At 40.3% G+C, this 18,613-nt stretch overlaps 1 protein-coding gene across 5 annotated transcripts in view; it reads left to right on the top strand.

Annotated features, from left to right (window-relative positions):
• The window catches only part of C2CD3 (C2 domain containing 3 centriole elongation regulator), a 54,937-nt gene that overhangs the window by 1,344 nt on the left and 34,980 nt on the right, over positions 1–18,613 (top strand). For all 5 annotated transcript variants that reach the window (XR_012994434.1, XM_076328531.1, XM_076328530.1 and 2 more), the window contains exons 3-18: positions 65–222; positions 802–1,001; positions 1,445–1,662; positions 2,548–2,680; positions 3,856–3,984; positions 5,228–5,372; positions 5,775–5,935; positions 7,191–7,406; positions 7,868–7,980; positions 9,830–9,948; positions 10,938–11,060; positions 13,171–13,638; positions 14,597–14,748; positions 15,923–16,166; positions 16,732–16,915; positions 17,938–18,118. Coding sequence is in view for 4 of the 5 variants with exons in the window: in XM_076328531.1 (XP_076184646.1) it covers positions 65–222; positions 802–1,001; positions 1,445–1,662; positions 2,548–2,680; positions 3,856–3,984; positions 5,228–5,372; positions 5,775–5,935; positions 7,191–7,406; positions 7,868–7,980; positions 9,830–9,948; positions 10,938–11,060; positions 13,171–13,638; positions 14,597–14,748; positions 15,923–16,166; positions 16,732–16,915; positions 17,938–18,118 (2,944 nt within the window). In the remaining variant the exon portion in view is untranslated. The remainder of the gene's footprint in view (positions 1–64; positions 223–801; positions 1,002–1,444; positions 1,663–2,547; positions 2,681–3,855; positions 3,985–5,227; positions 5,373–5,774; positions 5,936–7,190; positions 7,407–7,867; positions 7,981–9,829; positions 9,949–10,937; positions 11,061–13,170; positions 13,639–14,596; positions 14,749–15,922; positions 16,167–16,731; positions 16,916–17,937; positions 18,119–18,613) is intronic.

The following is an 18,613-nucleotide window of genomic DNA, read 5'->3' as shown; positions in this document are numbered from 1 at the left end:
TAATTGTGTTTAATTGTGACCGTGTTGTGTGAGACTGAATTGAAGCTGTTCCTAATTTTTGCAGATATGGGTGTGCTTGTCCTGGAGGTAATGACCAAACTTGACCGTCTTCCAATTGGCAGAGTGCAAATCACCGGACTGTCCCAGCTCTCTCCCAGCCATCCGATCGATGGGTTTTTCGCCATAGTTTCACCGACATCTGATAAACTAGGAGAGCTGCAGGTCGTCCTTACGTCTTTGCTCTTTATTATAAATTGTACGGCTGTAACACCAGTATAATCAGGTGCCAGGATCAAGCTGTGCTAGGTACACTGCAGACCTGGTCTCTGTCCAAGGCATTCGCGAACTGAGGTAGCAAATGAAAAAGGAATGCTGACGGTGTTGACTCTGTTTTGGTAGTTCAACTTGACAAAGAAAATTTGTAGTCTCTACGATGAGAGTGAGTTTTAACAGCGGATTTAAAAACAGATACTCAGTTCTAACGCTTATCCAGAGCCTCACTGGGCTGAAATTGTAGAAGATTTTGAAATCTGGGGTTAAGAAGGTGGTGGTCTGTTTTGCAGCCCTGGCTCTGGACAATTTATGCTGAAAGATAGTTCCCTGTGATTTGAAAACGTGGAATGTGAAATAAGTAGTTGTAAATGTCTGAGGTTTACGATGTTACGTAACTGTATGATATAAATATTACTTTGTATGTAAAAGCAACAGTTTTCCATAGCGTGAAACGTAAAATTGAACAGAGTGTGTGTTGCACTTAATTAAGAAAAGAACGAAATACTATTTCCACATTCTGTCTTTCAGGTCTCACTAGTTCTAGAACCTCTGCCAGAATTGTATGACACCAGCAGCTCTGTCCCAACCACAGATGCAAGCTTAGATGTCGCTCCTGCTCAGGGAACCAGCAAGCCCCAGTTTCTTGCTCCATCACAGCAGTCCAGGCAAACACGGGTGACTATCGCTGACCAAGAGTCCGTTAACGATAGCAGAGCCACAACTCCCAGGTATCTTTTTTTCCCCATGACAAAATTCTGGTTTATCTTGCAGTTCTTAAGTAATGGCTTTTTAAGTAATGGCTATACACTTGTGAGTTATGGAATACTTGATCGTTTTGAACGTGCATTTTATATGAAATCCGGAACATTCAGCATTTCAGAGCTTACAGGGACAGTTTCTCATCTGATATAAATTTGCATCCTACGTTGACTTAGTTCAAGCTATGCTAGTTGACACAAGAGGTGCCACAAATCTTTTACTTACTGCTTGAGTCGGTCTCTCTGATGGTATAAGTGGAAGATGAGGAGTCATTAAAATAATGTGTCGCATTTCTTTTTGGAGCATGTACTGAAGGGGGGCAGCTGCAGTGCTAGGGAGAATTTGAAGAGGTTTGAATCCCTTTACCGATCCACTTTAGTTGTTACTGAAATAATGTTTCATTTTTCAATAGAGGAAAGGACCATTTGCTCTTTCAAGAGAACTCTGAAAACCTAAAGGACGCTTTTTCTGCTTCTCATCACCGCCACATTTTACCGGATGAACATTTGAAAGTGAATCCTTCAAAGCAGCAAGTGTCGTTTCCCGCCAGCGCTGATCCTGAAGCACCCGCTAGAACAAACATGCGGGTGCTCTCTTTGCATAACCCAGCTACAAAAGACCTGCTCTCAGGTTTGTATGCAACTGGCATCATCTTCTAGATTTCACAGTAAATAGTTCTTGATATTATTTCAGGTGCCTATCTAGAGATAAAGACTTAAGGAAAAGTGATGCTTCGCACGCTCTCACTGTATCATTTCAAAGAGAAAATTATAACAAAAAGGCCTTTATTTAAAAACTACTGATTTAGTTTTGTTGGAAGGTGGCTTGAGTATCCAGATCAGGCAAAGCATGCTGTCCTAGCAGTATGCCTGAGCTCTGACCTGGAGGGGTAAAAGAAAAGGAAGCTCAGCTTCACAGGCTGTTTAATCACTGACTTGTCTTCTGAGGTGTCCACCAAAGGTGCCACTCACATTCAAATAGGTCTGGGGAGGGTTTCTGTGCCATTGGCATTTTCGGATGGAAAATGATTTCTTTTCCATCACCTGCCAGTTAGCATCCCTTTTAGATCACAGACAGCCTGGACTGGATCCAAATGAGCATCACAGTAGGGCACATTTCCGCATGTGTTGTCTTTTGAGTTATTTTATATATTTACAGAGAAGACCTAAAATTAGACTGCTGTTGAGACGTCCTAAGGTGACAAGCTGCTCTTCCATAAATCAGTCTTGCTGCTCTGTCTTAGTAGTGCCCCTCTAATCCTGACTTGGTGGGTGCAGATGAATTGTTTGTACGGCTCTGAGTGGGAAACCGATAGAGGATTACTCTCGCTCGCTACCAGCTGTGCTATGTGTTTTATGGTGTATAGCACGCACTTAATCTCCAGTATGTCAGGATCTCTTTGTAATAGCAGAAAACAGAAGTTTCTTGACTGTAGCTGGCACATTTATTGTGTTTACACATTGCTTTTAAATTGCATTTGAATGCTGAGATTTAATCCTTCTGCTTATTCCTCAGCTCTTTTGGATCAAGGCAATAAACTCCGCGATGCCATGGTTGTTTCTGCAATGAAGTCTAGCCCGGACATGGAGATTGAACTGAATGAAGTGTCTCCCTTTATAGAGAGAGGCGATTTCAAAGCGACAGCAAAGTGAGCTTGGAAAAGGGGGAAGTGAGATTAAGTTCCAAACCATAAATTTTGGTTTGGAACTTTAAATACTGAGATTCTTGTGATGTATTTTAAGATTCTAATTCAAATGGGAAATTAATTTCTACTTGTGAATAAAAGCCTAAGTTTTGTGAATTGATTTTAATCATCATGTAGTAAGCCTTGATTTAAGTCATTGATTTTAATTTTGTTTCGCAGTATATTTGTATTTAGTACAGAGTTATTTGATAAGGAAATATTAAATGTTGGTAAGGAGTAAGAGTAATGTAAGGAATATAGCAAATTAAATGGTACTTCATCACAGAGAACAGGTTTTCAAAGAAATGTAAGTAATTAGTGACACAAATTGAGTACTTTTGCATATTCTGGTTTGCATCTCTTGGTGCCAAAATACCCATGAAAATCTGCATCTATAACTGTGTTCTCAGAATTAGAAGTCATTATCTTCTTCCGTATGATCCTTCTTAGCAGATTAAAAAAAAAAAGTGTTTGTGCCTTTTCAACTTCGAACTCCAACTTTGTTTAGTACTAGGCTTAGTAAATGTTCTCAATTCAGTGAAATTGAAACTTAGAAGTATTAAGACAAATGCATGTTTTTCACAGGAGAAACTTCAATTCCTTGGTTTTGGAAAAAAATTAACAATGCCTTTTGTTCCACGATAAACCAGAAAATGATGTTGTTGTCTTTGACAGTCAATGATGCTGTTGCAAACACAATTTAAATTATTTCTGCTCAAACTATTCCAATTTGTTTAAAAGTAGATGATTTTGGACTTCCCAGGAAAAATTGATAGAAGATAGTGTTTATAAACATCTTGCTTGTCTTTCTCAGGCCCTCTCTCTCTCTTCCTGTTTGCAGCAGCTGTGCTTCAACTGCAAGATTGGACCAACCTTTACGGTTGGACTTGATGATCTTAAAGGTCTTTTCCAACCTAAACGTTCCTATGATTCTGTGACACATTGCGAAGTGTAAGATTTTGGATGTGACTTGCTGCAGACTGCAGGGTTGCAGAAGGTTTTTGTGTATCTGGAGATTAACTGTAGAGAAGGCTGTACATAACCTTTGATTTTTATCCTTGTTGGATTCATCTTGAACGTGCCTTAATGTCTTTATTTTTCCTTTGACTGCTCTCTCTGCTGCAATCGCTGTTATCCAGGAGCCCAAAAGGCTTGAACTCAAATTTTGTGCCCCCTCCTGAAGATCCCCATCTCTTCGCATCTGAGGTTTCAGGTCAGCAACTTGACCTAAACTCTGAAGAGAGAGCAATACAGCTACTATTGGGCAGGTGAGTGTAATGCACTGGAAGTTACTGCAAAATTGTCCCTATTTGACCACTTTATACTGAAAAATGTCTCTCGACTCTTCGAATTCTCCACATTTCCGGAAATGTAACCAGTGAAGCATATGTGCAAGTGATGGAGGTGTTTTATACCTCAGCTTGCGCTCAACTTTAATGCATGACGACGTGGATAGCTTGAAGTCCCTTGATGTAAAAGTGATGTCAGAAAGATTAACCATGATCTTTGATAAAATTAAGTTATTTAATAGTTGTAACCGTTGTGTCCTAAAATGTTAAGGAGTGCATAAAACAAGTACAGTGTTTCTTTGAAGAACTTGCAGTCTGTAAATTAAAAATAGAGAGAACCAATAGTTATTTATTTAGTCTTTCTCCAAATATTAAATTGACCTTTTTCTCTCATTTTGTGTAGCAAGAGCATAAATGATGCTTACATTGTCTGTGTCCAAATCAGGGGTACGAAGCATACAGCTTCTGTGTCAGATATGGTTCAGAATTTCAGTTCATATGTCTTGTGCCCTGCACTTATTTTTTCCCTGCGGTTTATCACCGGCTGACACTGAAGTGTTTGCAGATCGTAAAATGGTTTTGAACTCACAGCACAGATAGAAAACCCTTAAACCAAACAAAACCCAACTTGCTCCAACCGTGTTCTAAAGATACTTGGATTTACCTACTCAGACATAGTTTGTATTTATTTTTTATTAAACTGTCCGTAAGTATTACTGATATCTTAAAGCATTCTAACAGTTATAAAGTACTTACGGATAAATATAAATAAATAGGTAGATATTAGTAGATACATTTTACGATGAGGGTCATCAAGCACTGGAACAGGTTGCCCAAAGAGGTTGTGGAATCTCCAGCTTTGGAGATACTCAAAATCCGACTGGACAATTTTTTTATTTGCATCCTCTACCTTTGAGCAGAGGTTGGACTAGGTGATCTCCAGAGGTCCCTTCCAACCTCAACTGTTCCGTGAGTCTATGGATATATATCCGCACACACTGTTTTCGCATTGGGTCCAGAGATGTTATCACAAGATAACCCATCAGGTTGGCTCACAGGCGTGTATTAGGTTGGGCACAGTGCTATGTAAGCACAGTTTGGCTTTATCTGGAGCCAATATAGCACAAATCCAGTACAGAACAGACAGTATTGTCAGAATTCATAAGACGTTGACTGCAGAACTTGCAACACTAAGTTATGTTTCTTTCTTTTGTGTCCGCAGTGCTGATTTATCTCCTGTGCATTTCTGGGATCGGACAGGTTCCCTTTTGGATTCTCTCTCTCTCGGGAGTGAGGTGTATGACAGTGAACTCAATGATCCCCATTATGACCAGAGTCTGCTAGAGAGTCTTTTTTACACGGCTCCTGTAAGTGGAGAGCAAAAGGAAGGTGCTTAATTGGTAGTCCCTAAGGTGAAGAAAATCAGAAGTCTGCATCAAAAAAAAAAAAGCTACAGATTTCAGTATTAGTGAGGCCTAATAAGCATTAAGTATCATACAGAAGCTTGTGAGAACATTGCTTAAAATTAATATTATTGGAAGAATACTATTAAGACTACAAAGTCGAGCAGTGCGTTTGGACATTGCTAAGATTGAGGCTGTCCGTGAAGACTTTTTTTTTTAAACCTCTGAAAAATTCTGATACCATTTCAATTGTTTCGAATTATGCAATCCGCAAGTTGTTTTTCTTTTTTCTTTATGTATCATGACCATTATGTATCTTTCTTGACAATGATAGTTAACTTCTTACGTGCATTATTTCTGTTTCAGAAATCTGATTCCAGTTTAAGTGACTTCCTCAGTGATGATGACGTTAACTCCTCCAAAAAAGTAACCAAGACAGGAATTCTCAAGAAGGCTGATCCAGTGAATCCGCAGAAGGATTCTAATGCCTTTGATCAGGATCAGAAGGTGACAGAAATTAAACCCAGGTAAATAGTTACATTAGTGACTTGTTTTGCAGCATCTTGCTCATTGTAAGTTAGTATTAGCAAGAATCACGCTATGTTATTGTGCTCTGTCATTATCGCGCAAGTCACTGAATAACCATTTTGGTGGGGAATTTTCATAGCATCTCTGGGAATGGTGGAGCATCAGCATCACCCAGGAATCGCTATATGTTGTTAAAGAAACTATTGAGATGCAATTACTTAAAATCACGAGTTTGCCAAAAATGCACTAGGCCTAGTAATAACGTTTTGAGCTGTGGAAGCAGAAATGCTAAGGCCTGAGCGGGCCTCTCGACTGAACTCTCGCCCCGTCTCCTGAAACAATAATCACTGTACAACCTTCATGCTAAATCAGTTCCTGTGCTGAAAAAAGCAGACTCCAGACCAGCTTTGCGCAGTTCTGTGGCCTTGTGTGTATAACAGATAGGAAATAACTCACATCCTATTATCTGTCTTTGCACAATGTCTCTAAGTATATAAAATTTGTATCTGCTTTATGGGGACAGAGTTCACATCAGCAGAGTCCGTTTCCCTGCTGAGTTGTGTTCTCTCCTATAGCTATAGTAAATAAACTTCTGTTCTGACCTGATCTAAATTGTATTCCCTTTTTTCCATGACAGAACCGATAAAACAGTGTCCCTAAAAATCCAGTTATCAAGCTTTACTTGTACAATACCAGTTAGTATTAAGGTTTTATGACTTTTTTTCTAATTCAGCTCTAAACAATTATTTCTGAAACTTTTCTTAAAAATACTGCTATTTTTACATTCAGGTAAAATTCATATCTCCAGAGGTACCAACACAAAACCATTTACAAGTCAAGTCTTACAAATAAAGTGCCAGTGAGATTTTAAATTATGACAAAAATCCTGTTGCTGTTCCTCTGCAGCAGTGACTTGTCCATATGTATAACTGCGTCGTCTCCCTTTTTTTGTATATGACCTTAAATGAAGCTTTTCTTTTTGAAGAGTTAGACTGCGTAAGATTTTTTCAAAACTCCAACAATGTGGAACATGCGCTTCCCCCCCCCCCCCAATTATGTACCCTAGATATTGTAGATTGTAAGATTTCCGTTACGGATACCACCAAATTTGTTGTAGAAAATACATTAAAAAATGTGCATTTTAATGAACCATGAGCAGTTTTTAAATAATATCCCAGTAAGCTACAATTTTCCCTTCATGTGGTCGTGTTAAGAACGTTCGTGTAGTCCTGATTCTCAGTTTTATCTCTTCAGCTGCTCTCCTACTAGGTCACTTGCTCCTCTGGAAGATCACACAGAAGAAGCTCATGTCACATCCTTGAGTGCAGACAGGTTGGCATTGCTGGGGCGAATACACCTAGCCAGAGTCATTATTGAAAGCTTGAAAATGCCTCCTGAGAGCATCCAGATTACACCAAGAAAGAAAGGCTTAATGGGGAAGCCTCCAAGGCCTGCATCAGTTACTAAGCAGTAAGGAGGATTGTTTCTCATCAGCTTGTTACTTGTGCCTTCGAGGTAGATTTCTCTGAGGTCTGTTGTGTAGTCCAGCTTACCTAAGCTCTCCAGGCTTCTGAGGTCTTCCCATTTCTCTGCTCCTCTCAGGAAATTGTATACCGTAGACTTCTGAAAGTTAGAGATGCGAATAATTTATCCTGATGTGGGCTCACTTCAGGCTGTGCTTTTTTGGGGAGGTACAAATGTGCTTTGTGCATGGCAGTACATTGAAAACAAAAGGGGAGTTTTTTTGGAGGAGAATCTGACGTATACGTAATCTATTGAAAGAATTCATAAAATAGGTAGTTCAATTATTCTAAAAAAAATAGAGTAACTTATTAAATTGTGAATACGAAACTTGCCTGCTATGTTCAGTGTCGTTATGTACATTAGATTTTTGATGGATTGTGATCATCTATCCACTTTTTTATTCACAGTACCTTCTTTGTTGAGTACCACTTTCCTGTGGGAGCCTCCAAGGATGAAAAAGGACAGGTCTCTGTAACAACAGAAGTAATTCGAATAGCTTCAAGTAAAATCACAGATGATGGTAAGAGCATTGGTTTTCCCCCTTGTGTTTAGTTTTGTTGACTCCTCCATCTCTTAGAAATTATTTCATACCATTTTCTATGTATTTTCTTTGCTGCCTGAAAAATACAGTATGATTAGTGGCACCTCTACCAACAGAGCTGCTGTGCTGCAGGCAGTGGAATGCTCCTCTCAGGCAGGAGGAAGCCAAGAGATTTTTTTTTTTTTTGCTTTCAAGAAGTAGTCATACTGGGATTTTCGCATTTCTTTTCCTAAGAACATAACAGCAGGTCAGTAAGCCCCTTCCTTCATTTCAACATAAAACCAATATCCTTTCTGCAATAGTATGAAGATGATAAAGTACTTTTAGAAATATCAGAGATCCTTATATCTCAACTAAATAATTTTTCCAGATGCTGAAGTATGTCACGTAACATCTGCAAGAGCTCAGAGAATCTGCTGGATCCAAGAGATCTTGACAAGTCCTGTGCTCGATCAGCAGACATTAATCTCTTTACTGAGAGTTACCAGTGTTCATATCCCTGAGAACAATTTAGGATACGTTTCTGTCCTCAATGAGCAGAGAATGCTGTATGAGCAAGATCCTCTCTGCCCAGAAACTGGAATTCCAGGGTAACTTTCAAATGCCTCTCCCGTATGGTCATTCATTGGCTTTGCATCTTTCTGGGTGGCGCTTGAGAGATCTGGGGGTAATTCTGAGTTCTCTTGTATATTCTCCATCTGTGTCCGGACAAAACATCTAATTCTTCTGAACCTGGGCTCTTTGTAATGCAAAGATAATACAGCCTCCTGCACTTTGTCTTGTGTAGTTAGATTCCAGCTCTTTGTAACCTAGAAAAAGAGATAAGGCTGAAAATATTTTGAAGAAGCCGTCTAGTCAGTCCACTGTACCATTATCTTTCCTGAGAGCTGTTTATCTCATTTATTAAAGATGCCCAATGGGAAAAATTCCACAGCCATCCCAGGCAAGCTGTGGAAGTGCTGCGCTTCCTGTTAGAAAAGTTTCCTTACGTCTAACCTGCGTTTTTGTCATCGCGAGAATACTTACTTTATCCATTGTGAACATGCAAAGCGTACTACTTCAACACTGTTGTACTTCTCCTTATTCTTCTCTTTTCTAGACTAAACACCAATTCATTCAGTCTTTTCTTGCAGATATTACTTTTCTCCTGAACCTGCAATTTTTCTTGCAGCTCAGCTTTGGCTCTTTCAAGATACGTCTTGAAATGCGTTGCTCAAAATGAGACAGGGTTCTCCCACTGAAGAAGGGAACGTCTTAGTGCGTGCTAGGATTACAGAGACTTGGTATCAACTGCAGCCTTTAGATGCTGTTATTATATTAATTTTGCCGTGCTGCCCTCCTGCTATTTTCTGCCCTTGGAAAATGAAGAACAGTTTACTTTGGGCTTGATGTTAATAGGTAATGCAAAATTAAATGATTGTGTGTGTAACAGAGCAATCTCCACGGGAAAGTTTATTTATATTCAGTTAATTTTGAATATTTGTTGCTTCTGTGAGCAACAACAAAAAAAAGAAGTAAATTACCTGCAGAGTTGTAACATAATTTAATAGGTTGAAACCCCAAGAGATTCTTGTTGAGGGTTCCAGTGACAGCCCTTCCCCCTTCAGCTCGCAGCCTTCCTGATCTCTCATTCTGGCAGATGTGCAAACGCTCTCTGTGTGTCTGTCCATCCATCACTTTCCCCTCATACCTTCTGAACTTCATGTGTCTTTACTCACCCTGCATGTTCTCTGCAGAGACTGAAGATTTCTCTGTTCCTGATCAAGCTCAAAAGACAGGTTAGCTCTGAATCCAGCTAAGAGCTCACAAGTCTCTGTCTTCCTTGCAGTGGTGAAATTTCAGCAGCGGTTTGTGTTCCCTGTCCGTTTTGGTGGAACGATGATAGAGCACTGGTGGAGCTCTGACCTTGCTTTTAAAATCTACATGAGAAAAAGCACACAGAAAAAGGTATTTATTGAAAGCTGTTTATGCTTTGTGTATTGAAAAGCAACGAAATTATTTGCTTTTCTATTTCCTCCAAATACTTACGCGGACAGCAGTGGCTTTTCTAAGTCTTCTGCAGTGCTTCATTGCAATTGCTGCCATCTCAGAGGCAAAACAGACAAAGTAACGTGGCTTGACTGAGCCACTTCTTAATCGACCGTTGCCAGATGTTATGAAGGGAAATGACATTACGTGCAGATACTATAAGTTGAACTAATTGCTGTTCAGTCTTGTCACCCGACTAAATGATTTTCTGAGTTGGAGACTGACAGGCAAAAAAAATTGTCCTTCCCTCATCTTTAAAACTGATCTCTTGCTGTTTAAGCGTATTGGATCAATTATACAAGCGTTAGTCTTCAGTGAGAACACAGCTTGTTTAGCAATATAGAATGAGTTAATGTGGATGCAGTTGATACCATTATTCTGCCTAAGGTAAGGGGAATAATGAGAGGTGTGAGAAAGTGGTGTAACTTGTGCATTTGGAGGGGGAAAAAAAGTATCTTTCGTTTGGCTAGAAATATTTGCATAATCATCTGCATGTGATGAAGTCAGTGAGAGGTGTTAACTCAGCTTATGTTTTGTTTTAATCAATCCCAAGGATATCTGCCCATCTGTTCTAATAGGAGCTTTTCTTTTAATGGGTGAATAAATTGCATCTTTAAGCATGGAAATTTTGCTGAGTTACTAGGATTTGGGATGTTCATTTTTGCATTAACCTGGAACTGTTTACTGTAGGTACTGGGAGAATTTTCCTTATTGTTGTCCTAGTGATACCTGAAATTGGAACTAAGGGAAACTTTCCTACAAATCCCCATTGGTAAAACAAGTGGTATAGGAGTGGGGAGGGTGAGTGGCTGACCACGGCTTCCCAGAAGGCTTTCGTTTCACAATATGCCCTTAGTTCTTCAAACCTGACAGAAATCTTGCAAAATGGATTCTTTTTCTGCCCTCAGCCAGTGGCTGTTGGCTCAGCAGCACTCCAGTTACGCAAGGTTATTCAGTCTGAGTTGCTCACTGTCAGCTGTGAAATACCTGTGGAAAAAGAAGGAGGTCAGACACAAGTTGGACCACTAAAGGTATGTGTTTTGCCATGTAGAGTTTGAGTTAAGTGACCTGTTGTTACTAATTTTGGCTGGATTTTCTCTCTTTTTTTTTTATTTTTCTGCCTCTTTCTTTTCTCTCTTTGTTTTAATTTGCCAGGTCTTGGAGATGAAGGTTTGTAAGACCAACACAAGATAACATGAACCTCTTTTTTCCTTAGGATTTTGGAGAAATATTTTGAACCTCCTCCAAGTCTAAGGATGTTGCTGTGTGAAGTTTCCCTGGCTGCGGGGTAAAATGAGGGTCAATAAGCTAGGGCTTAGATACAGAAACTGCTCTACAGGCAGATTTTGAGTGGCACATGTTCAGGGCTGGGAGCTTTGGCTTCTGCTCCACACGTGACATGAGCTGAGGTCTCTCCTGACGCAGAGGCCTGATACTCCCGGTCATTGGTACCACCTTGTCACTTCAGGAGTTATTTTCTCCAGCCAAAGTTTCTACCAGCGTGCTCAACTTCTGACTGAGAAGGATGAACAGTCCTGCACAGCACATTTGAGAGATTTGCCAGTTCTGAGGATAAGCAGCTCTCTCGATTAGCAAGTGAAGGTTTAAGAGAGTATTTGGGAATTTTACATTCAGAGCTCCTAAACTATTCCCAGAGAACCTGAGCATGGACTGCTTCTGTCACTTTGTAATTCACGGGATGAGCGATGTTCTCTGTCATAGGGGCTGTGAAACTTCTTCCAGAGAAGCCATTCAGCAGAGCTGCCAGTAGAGGAGCCGCAGAAGGGTGAAACATAGGTTAGGACTGGGAGGAGTTAATTGAAGGCAGGGAGGAGAAATGGTGTGTTGTGCGGGAGAGAATGGAGTGGAACAGGGTCTGAGAGGAGAAAAGTGGAAGGAGGTGTTGTGGGGAATTAATGAACCAAAGTTCAGTGCAAGAACTTATGGAAGGGGAAGCTAATACTTAAAGAAAACCGATTTTAGGCACCCCGTCTCTTCGGTTTCTCTTGCTCAGTGTAATACCTGCCTGTCAGCGATACATGTGTGTCCAGCTATTCTGGCCAGGGCATGGAGGATAGGGGATGTCAGCTGTTGAGTCCACTTCGCATTTCTTGGGTTCTTTCTGACGGATGGCCTTGAACTCCTCGTCTTTGGATGTGTTCTTTATACCCTTTAGGAGTAGATACTGTTTGGGATCTTTTGCCGCGATATCTTGTCTCATCCCTCCTAAGTCATAGGCAAAATTCTTGAGTCTGATTATTTTGTTTTCCTTATTTGGGCATTTTATGGCTCCAGTCCTTTTCTTTATCCTGTTACGTTATCTTCTGGGCTTCAGTTTGTTCCTCCCCTTCTTGCTGTCTTGTGTGAATGAATCCAGCAGATCTATGATGCTCTGTAGCAATTAACACTTGCAAATTAACACTTGCAATTCCTTTAACCCTTGTTCTGGTGTTTGTTTCATTGCTTTCACACACACATTTTCATTCATACCAATCTAACTATTTCTCTTGCAAATCTTGACAACATGAAGAGGCAATTTAAACGTAGGGCAGAGTGTTAAAGAACAAAACAAAAGCCAAAAAAAACAACCTCAGAAAAAAAGACAAATGCAGTGGAATGTGTAGACCATTGGAGAGAAAAAGAAGGAGCCCACAGAAGGGAGAGGAGTTAGGGACGGCTAAAATCAGCAGGGAATGTGAAAGTGAAAGAGCAGTGGAAGAAAACATTTAGAGAGAAACACTTCTTTTTAATAATTTTCTCAAGCAGCGAGTGCTGTAGCAAAGTGGAGCAAATGACAGTTGTGATACTTTGTCACAGTACTTTTCACCTTGGCTAGGTAGGTGTTCGTTGTTCAGTCAGCTTTGTGATTGGTTTTAATTTTTTCCTTTATTCAGCTGTAATTGTATGTTTTTGTACTTGAGTTACTGCTTTATTTGATAAAACCGCATGTAGTTAGTTTATTTTGCAGCCACAGTTGTAGCTTGTAACTAGCGTGTGTCTAAAGGTAAGCCTTCTGCGTGGTGATCTAACACAGTTCTTGAACAAAACATGCAATGCCTTTTCCTGAGTTTATGTTGCAGCCTCTTGTCTTTTGTACGGGGCACGTCTTCTGATCAGCCCGCCTTGCCTTGCACAACGCAGGTGTCCTTAGAGCTCGCAGCTGACAACAAAGACTTCACTCGCACCGCTGCCAGGTCAGCTATGGCTGTGCAGCGAGTCCCAGCTCATGCTGTAAGAAGTCCCCGGCTGGAATTCCAGGAGCCCGACAGGAAGAGTGTACATGCAGAAAGCCCTCGCTGCTTGAAACTTAACAACTACGAGGACTCAGAGAAGACAGGAGCAGCCAGCATAAACATCGCGCAGCCACCACAGGCTGTACCAACCTCTGTAGCCCGTAATCTGATGACACAAATAACTGCCTCTGAAGAGGATGGGTTATTACTGCATGTGCTGTTGATGGTGCCTGATGGAAAGGATTTTGTTGCTGAAGACTATGGGCTCCACAGTTCTTGTAACGTGTATTTAAACTGCAAGCTGCTCAGCACTGAGGAGGCAACAAGGTCTGCTGTCGTATGGGGCACAACACATCCTGCCTTTAATTTTTCTCAGGCAAGTCACAAGTCTTCCGCTTAACACCGATTGAAATGTGCTATTCCCCACCCACAAACGTATTTCAAAGATAAGTTACTTTTACATATGTAGGAACTTCTCTGCTTGGCTCTGTCCAGTATATTAAAAGTATTTTCCATATTGTTTTGGCTGCATTGCACAGTTTGAAATGCAGTTCCTTGAATCATCCAAATAATAAGCGAGACTTTTGAAGTACAAAAGAAAAGTAGTCAGAAAAGTTTAGGTTAAAACTGAAAAAAAAGTTGACTTCTCCTTTCTTCTGTTTTGGCAAGAAAACATATTGTTGATGGCATCCTAATATGTCGATGTAGAACTTTTTGGTTTGTTCCATTGTTCGGTGTTCTCTTTCTTCTCAATGGATATATCAGCACAGAAGTGCGAGTTACTGTCCTAATATGGGCCAGAGGCTTCCCCCGGCAAACAGCAGAATTTCAGGCATTTAATACTGTTACGAGTTTGTAATTTTTTTATGGACATTTTTCTTTGAAAACGTCAGGATGCTCAAATGCATTTGTTTTAGTTTTAACAGTACCTAGTGATTTGTGAGACTCCTTAGTCTTCAGCTGAAAGAGTGAAATGTAAAAACATAGCAAAAGACATCTGAAACAGTTGTCTGTTGTTTATCTGTTTTACTGTTTAGCAGTTTATCTGTTGTTTAGTAAACAGGCGTTTAAAGATAAAAGCAATGTTTTTTAAGATAGCATATGATCTTATGTTAAAATTTATCTAAATTGCATTTATTTTCCTGGCTAGCTCTTTTGCAAGCCTACCAGTTTTCTGAAACTTGTTAGGCAAGTATGCATTTTAATTTTTAATTTCCATTTCTAAAGAGCACAATTCTGTAGACTGGAATAATGTAGCGTTACCAGAATGCTCTGTACTTAGCAAATAGCTTCCAGTGTATTCTGTGTGCTAATTCTGCATTAAACTCTTTCAGGTGATGCCTTTCTCATTGACTTCCAAACACTTGGAGCGGCTGAAGAACAACGTCATGATTATTGAAGCATGGAACAAGATGGGAAGCCCTGGCTGTGACAGACTGCTAGGATTAGTGAAACTTCCTCTGCATCAGTTTTACATCTCATTCAAGTACACATCCTTGTTCCTTATTTTATTGGGTTGGGATATATCCTAACTGATGCTCAGAGAAAGAAGGGAAGGATGGTGTCTGGGGTTTGTGTGGGAGGGTTCTTAATTACACTTTATAGCAAAAGGCATTTTTGTCCTGCCAAGCTTCCTCTGGCACTTTCCTACGCTGAGCAGTATATGGGTAAGTTACACTGTCCTCGTACAGAAATACAAGTAGACTGTGAGAAATAAAGACACTGTGCTGCATCAGGTTTGGAGCCAGGTTAACTTGTGGTCCTGTGGAAGAGTAAAAACAGATCAAAGGGACTGCACGGGAAAACTAAGCATGGCTTTCCATTGGTGATTTTCCAAGGTTCCGACCGATTGAGTGATTTTGTTCCTGATTATGCTCTGCATAGATCCCATTGCTAGGGATGCGGTCGGTTTGCACAGCACAGGATAACGCTTGTGGTATCAAAAAGGTCTCTCAAATTGTCATCTTATCCAATGGGTCTCTCCAGAGCTCTTTGTTCTTTTTGGTTCAATGTTTTGGCTTCTTGTTCAGTCAAGTAATACACCTGCTTAAAGCAATTTAAATTAATGGAAATACTGGACAGAAGAGATTCTCTCTAATGCAAAGGATTAATTCCTTTTATTTTGGTCAGACTAGCGATAGGTGGAAATTAGATGGTGCCATTACTTTGTTAATTGTTAGTGTATCACATGTATAATTTTTTCAGTAATCCCCTGTAGTTTACTTGTGTATACCTTCCATGTATTATTAGAGGTTTTTACATTTCTCTGGGAGACTGTCCCTGTTCCTTCTTTTCTTCCTGCCCACGTCCATCCCCAAAGGCACATAACTGCCTCATAAAACTATAATGTGTGTACAGTATATTAATAGGAGTCTTGTTCCAGTTCATCACCTCACTCACAGATTTCTAGGCTGGCTTATGGCTAAGGCCACCTTAGTTTTTGGAGAGCTGTGCTTTCTCATTGCTGAAAATAGCTCATGGATCTGTGCTTTGTGAAGGCTAATGTAACCGAGATGGATTTGGGAGGAATGGAGATGGATTGGTTTCTAATTGCATTGAAAGTCCCGTCTAAAATGAGCTTTGTGTGATCAGGTTCATATTCAGATGGTTCATTCTCTTGCTGGGGCTTTTTTGGCTTTTTTTGTTTTAATCTATTCTAGAGATCCAAAGATTTCCCACCTGCTTCTTCGAGCTCAATATCCGGTGGTTGCTGTGGACAGCTATATGCCTGTGATAGATGTTTTTACTGGCAGTAGAAGTGGAAGCCTGAGGGTCATTCTGGCCATGGGGTCAGCTGATCAAATAGTGGCACTGCAAAGGCTAAAAAATGAAGAAGGAATGGTACCTCCCATCACGCAGCGCCCTCCCCACTCTCTGGACCCTCCTCCTACAGAGCCCACGACGGTATTGTTCAGTAAATTCCCATTCTTGCTGTAAGGGACACATGAAAAGGATTTTACCAGTGGGTTCATTAACAGACCAGTGGTCTCCAATCTCTTTTGATACTGTAGCCAATTTTGTTATAAATGATCACTTTCTACGCAGAATTATATTGTTTGTACTCTTTTCTTACCAGCTTTCTCTCACCAGTGTTGACATTATTGCCCTTTCTATTGCCCTGCATATCCACGGCTTCTATCTACATGACAAGTGCAGTAACCCCCCCAAAAAAAAATTATAGAAAATCTTAATTCTCCCAGCCTTATTCTGTACCATATAGGTTTTGCCACTACCTTTGAGTTGGATATGTAGGAACTTTCATGCTTTTTATGTGCTGTTTTTTGGCTTTTGCAGAAAAAAAAAAAATTGCTGTCAGGCTTTCGATGTTTCTGTGAACTTTAGGAGGAAAATGGCAGATAGTGGTTCTGTCCCCCGTCTCAGGCTTCTTAGAATCTTATGTTCCCAGTCCTCTTGTATGCTGTTTCCTAAAGAGTTGTCCTTTCCATGTGGATTTCCTTTGTTTTGTTAGCAGTCAGACCAAGAAGGGGAAGACCTGATGGAGCATGTGTTTGAGATCCATGTGGAGAGTGTGAAAGGACTCACTCCCTTACAGTCCACCGTCTGGGGAGAGGCTGACTGCTACGTGCAGTACTATTTCCCAGTTCAAGAGGCTGGTTGTGGTGCACTGCAAGGAACTGAATTGCATGAGGACAGTAAGTTTCTTTTATAATCTGTCCTTATTTAGAGCATTGCTTTAGTTAAATATGGTTTAGTAATGTTTTCTCTGCTTAAGTAAGAGGGTTTATATTTCTCTGAGCTTCCATAATGCAGCCTATGCTTGCTTTCCTCAGAAGATCTGCATACTAAGATCTATTTCTGTACTGAAAGAGTGGTTAAACATTGGAAGAGGCTGCCCAGGGAAGTGGTGGAGTCCCCATCCCTGGAGGTATTTAAAAGACGAGTAGATGAGGCACTTAGGGACATGGTTTAGTGGACATGGTGGTGTTGGGTCGATGGTTGGACTCGATGATCTTAGAGGTCTTTTCCAACCTCAATGATTCTATGATTCTATACAACTGTACTTGGGCTGCGTCGGTAAATTAAAAGCCTGCTTTGACTGAGGCAGGTGGCAACGTTACCAGCAAAAAAAGATACCTAGTTCTGAACCTCTTCACATGATACTTTTTTGTTAAAGATCCCAGAGAGCTTCGCCAACTGATCCTGCAAAGATGCAAGAACAGATTCGCAAGGAATAATAAGATTGTATACAGTTAAATTCAATGAAGCCTTTACACACACAAGCCTTTCAAGATGCTAATTTTCATGGATACACCAAGAGAAGACTTGCCTGTTTTAGATCATTAGGATTATAAAGGAGTATTTAAATAATTGCAATTGTAGAAAAGGACTTAGCGTTGATCTTGAGTGCTTTGAATCACTAACATGTCTTTCCTCTGAAAAATGACAGTCAGTAACATTGTTCCATAGCAACTCCTGTGGTCTGTGTCAGCTTCCAGCCACGTTTAACAGTAGTTTTCAGCCTGTGGCTCACAGGTTCACGGGACTGCGTGAATTGCTTGTAAAAGATTTGTGAAGTGAAACTCAGAAGAGCAAGCCTCCTGGCAGGAGGATTTAACTTACTGTCCACGGGTCCTGCCTCCTGAATGATTGCAAATAGAAGAAGGTTGAAACCCCCAAATGCAACCATTTTTAACCAACTCTGCTTGACTTGTAGGCATCAAATTAAAGCCGTTTCGCACAGCAACCACTTTGTGTGTCCCTGATCCCGTCTTTAATGATGAGCATCATCATTCTTTGTTGGTTCCTGCTGATGTCCCAGTCCAGAGGCTCCTGGTCAGTGCATTTATGGCACCAGGAGCGGCTGGAGGAGGAATCCAGTTTGAAGTCTGGTGCAGGTACAGAATAACATCCTATTCTTTGTAGATGTCACAACAATACAGATAGAGACATATCTGGTATTGAAAAATCTCTAGCTGTGGGATGGATATTTAATAATAAGTGAAAAAATGGTGAACTCATCAACATGTGGTGATGAGTATCTGCATTTAAGATTGCATTTAAGACATGTGAGCCTTTTTTTTTTTCCCCCCAAGAGTGCTGATTAGTCTTTTCTTCTTACAACTTCATTAGAAGGTGCGTGCTCTTAGTTTGCTTTCTTCCACTTTGTTATCAGCATAGTGATCTAAAAATAGTGTTTAAATGCTTGGCACATCTACATTTTGCTTAATAGCACCCTGGCAGTATAAGTTCATTGTTTTGGGTTGTTTTTTTTCCCCCTAAAACAATTCACTGAGTACAAAAGAATATACTATAAAAGGTTTGTAAGTTCAAGTTGTAGTTTCTTTGGCAACTGAAACTAATTACTAGTAACGGAAAGCAGAGACCATGAG

This window comes from Aptenodytes patagonicus, chromosome 1, assembly GCF_965638725.1.
Source record: "Aptenodytes patagonicus chromosome 1, bAptPat1.pri.cur, whole genome shotgun sequence".
Taxonomy (NCBI): domain Eukaryota; kingdom Metazoa; phylum Chordata; class Aves; order Sphenisciformes; family Spheniscidae; genus Aptenodytes; species Aptenodytes patagonicus.
Note: the sequence above shows the minus strand (reverse complement) of the source record. Positions and strands in the feature narration are given on the sequence as shown.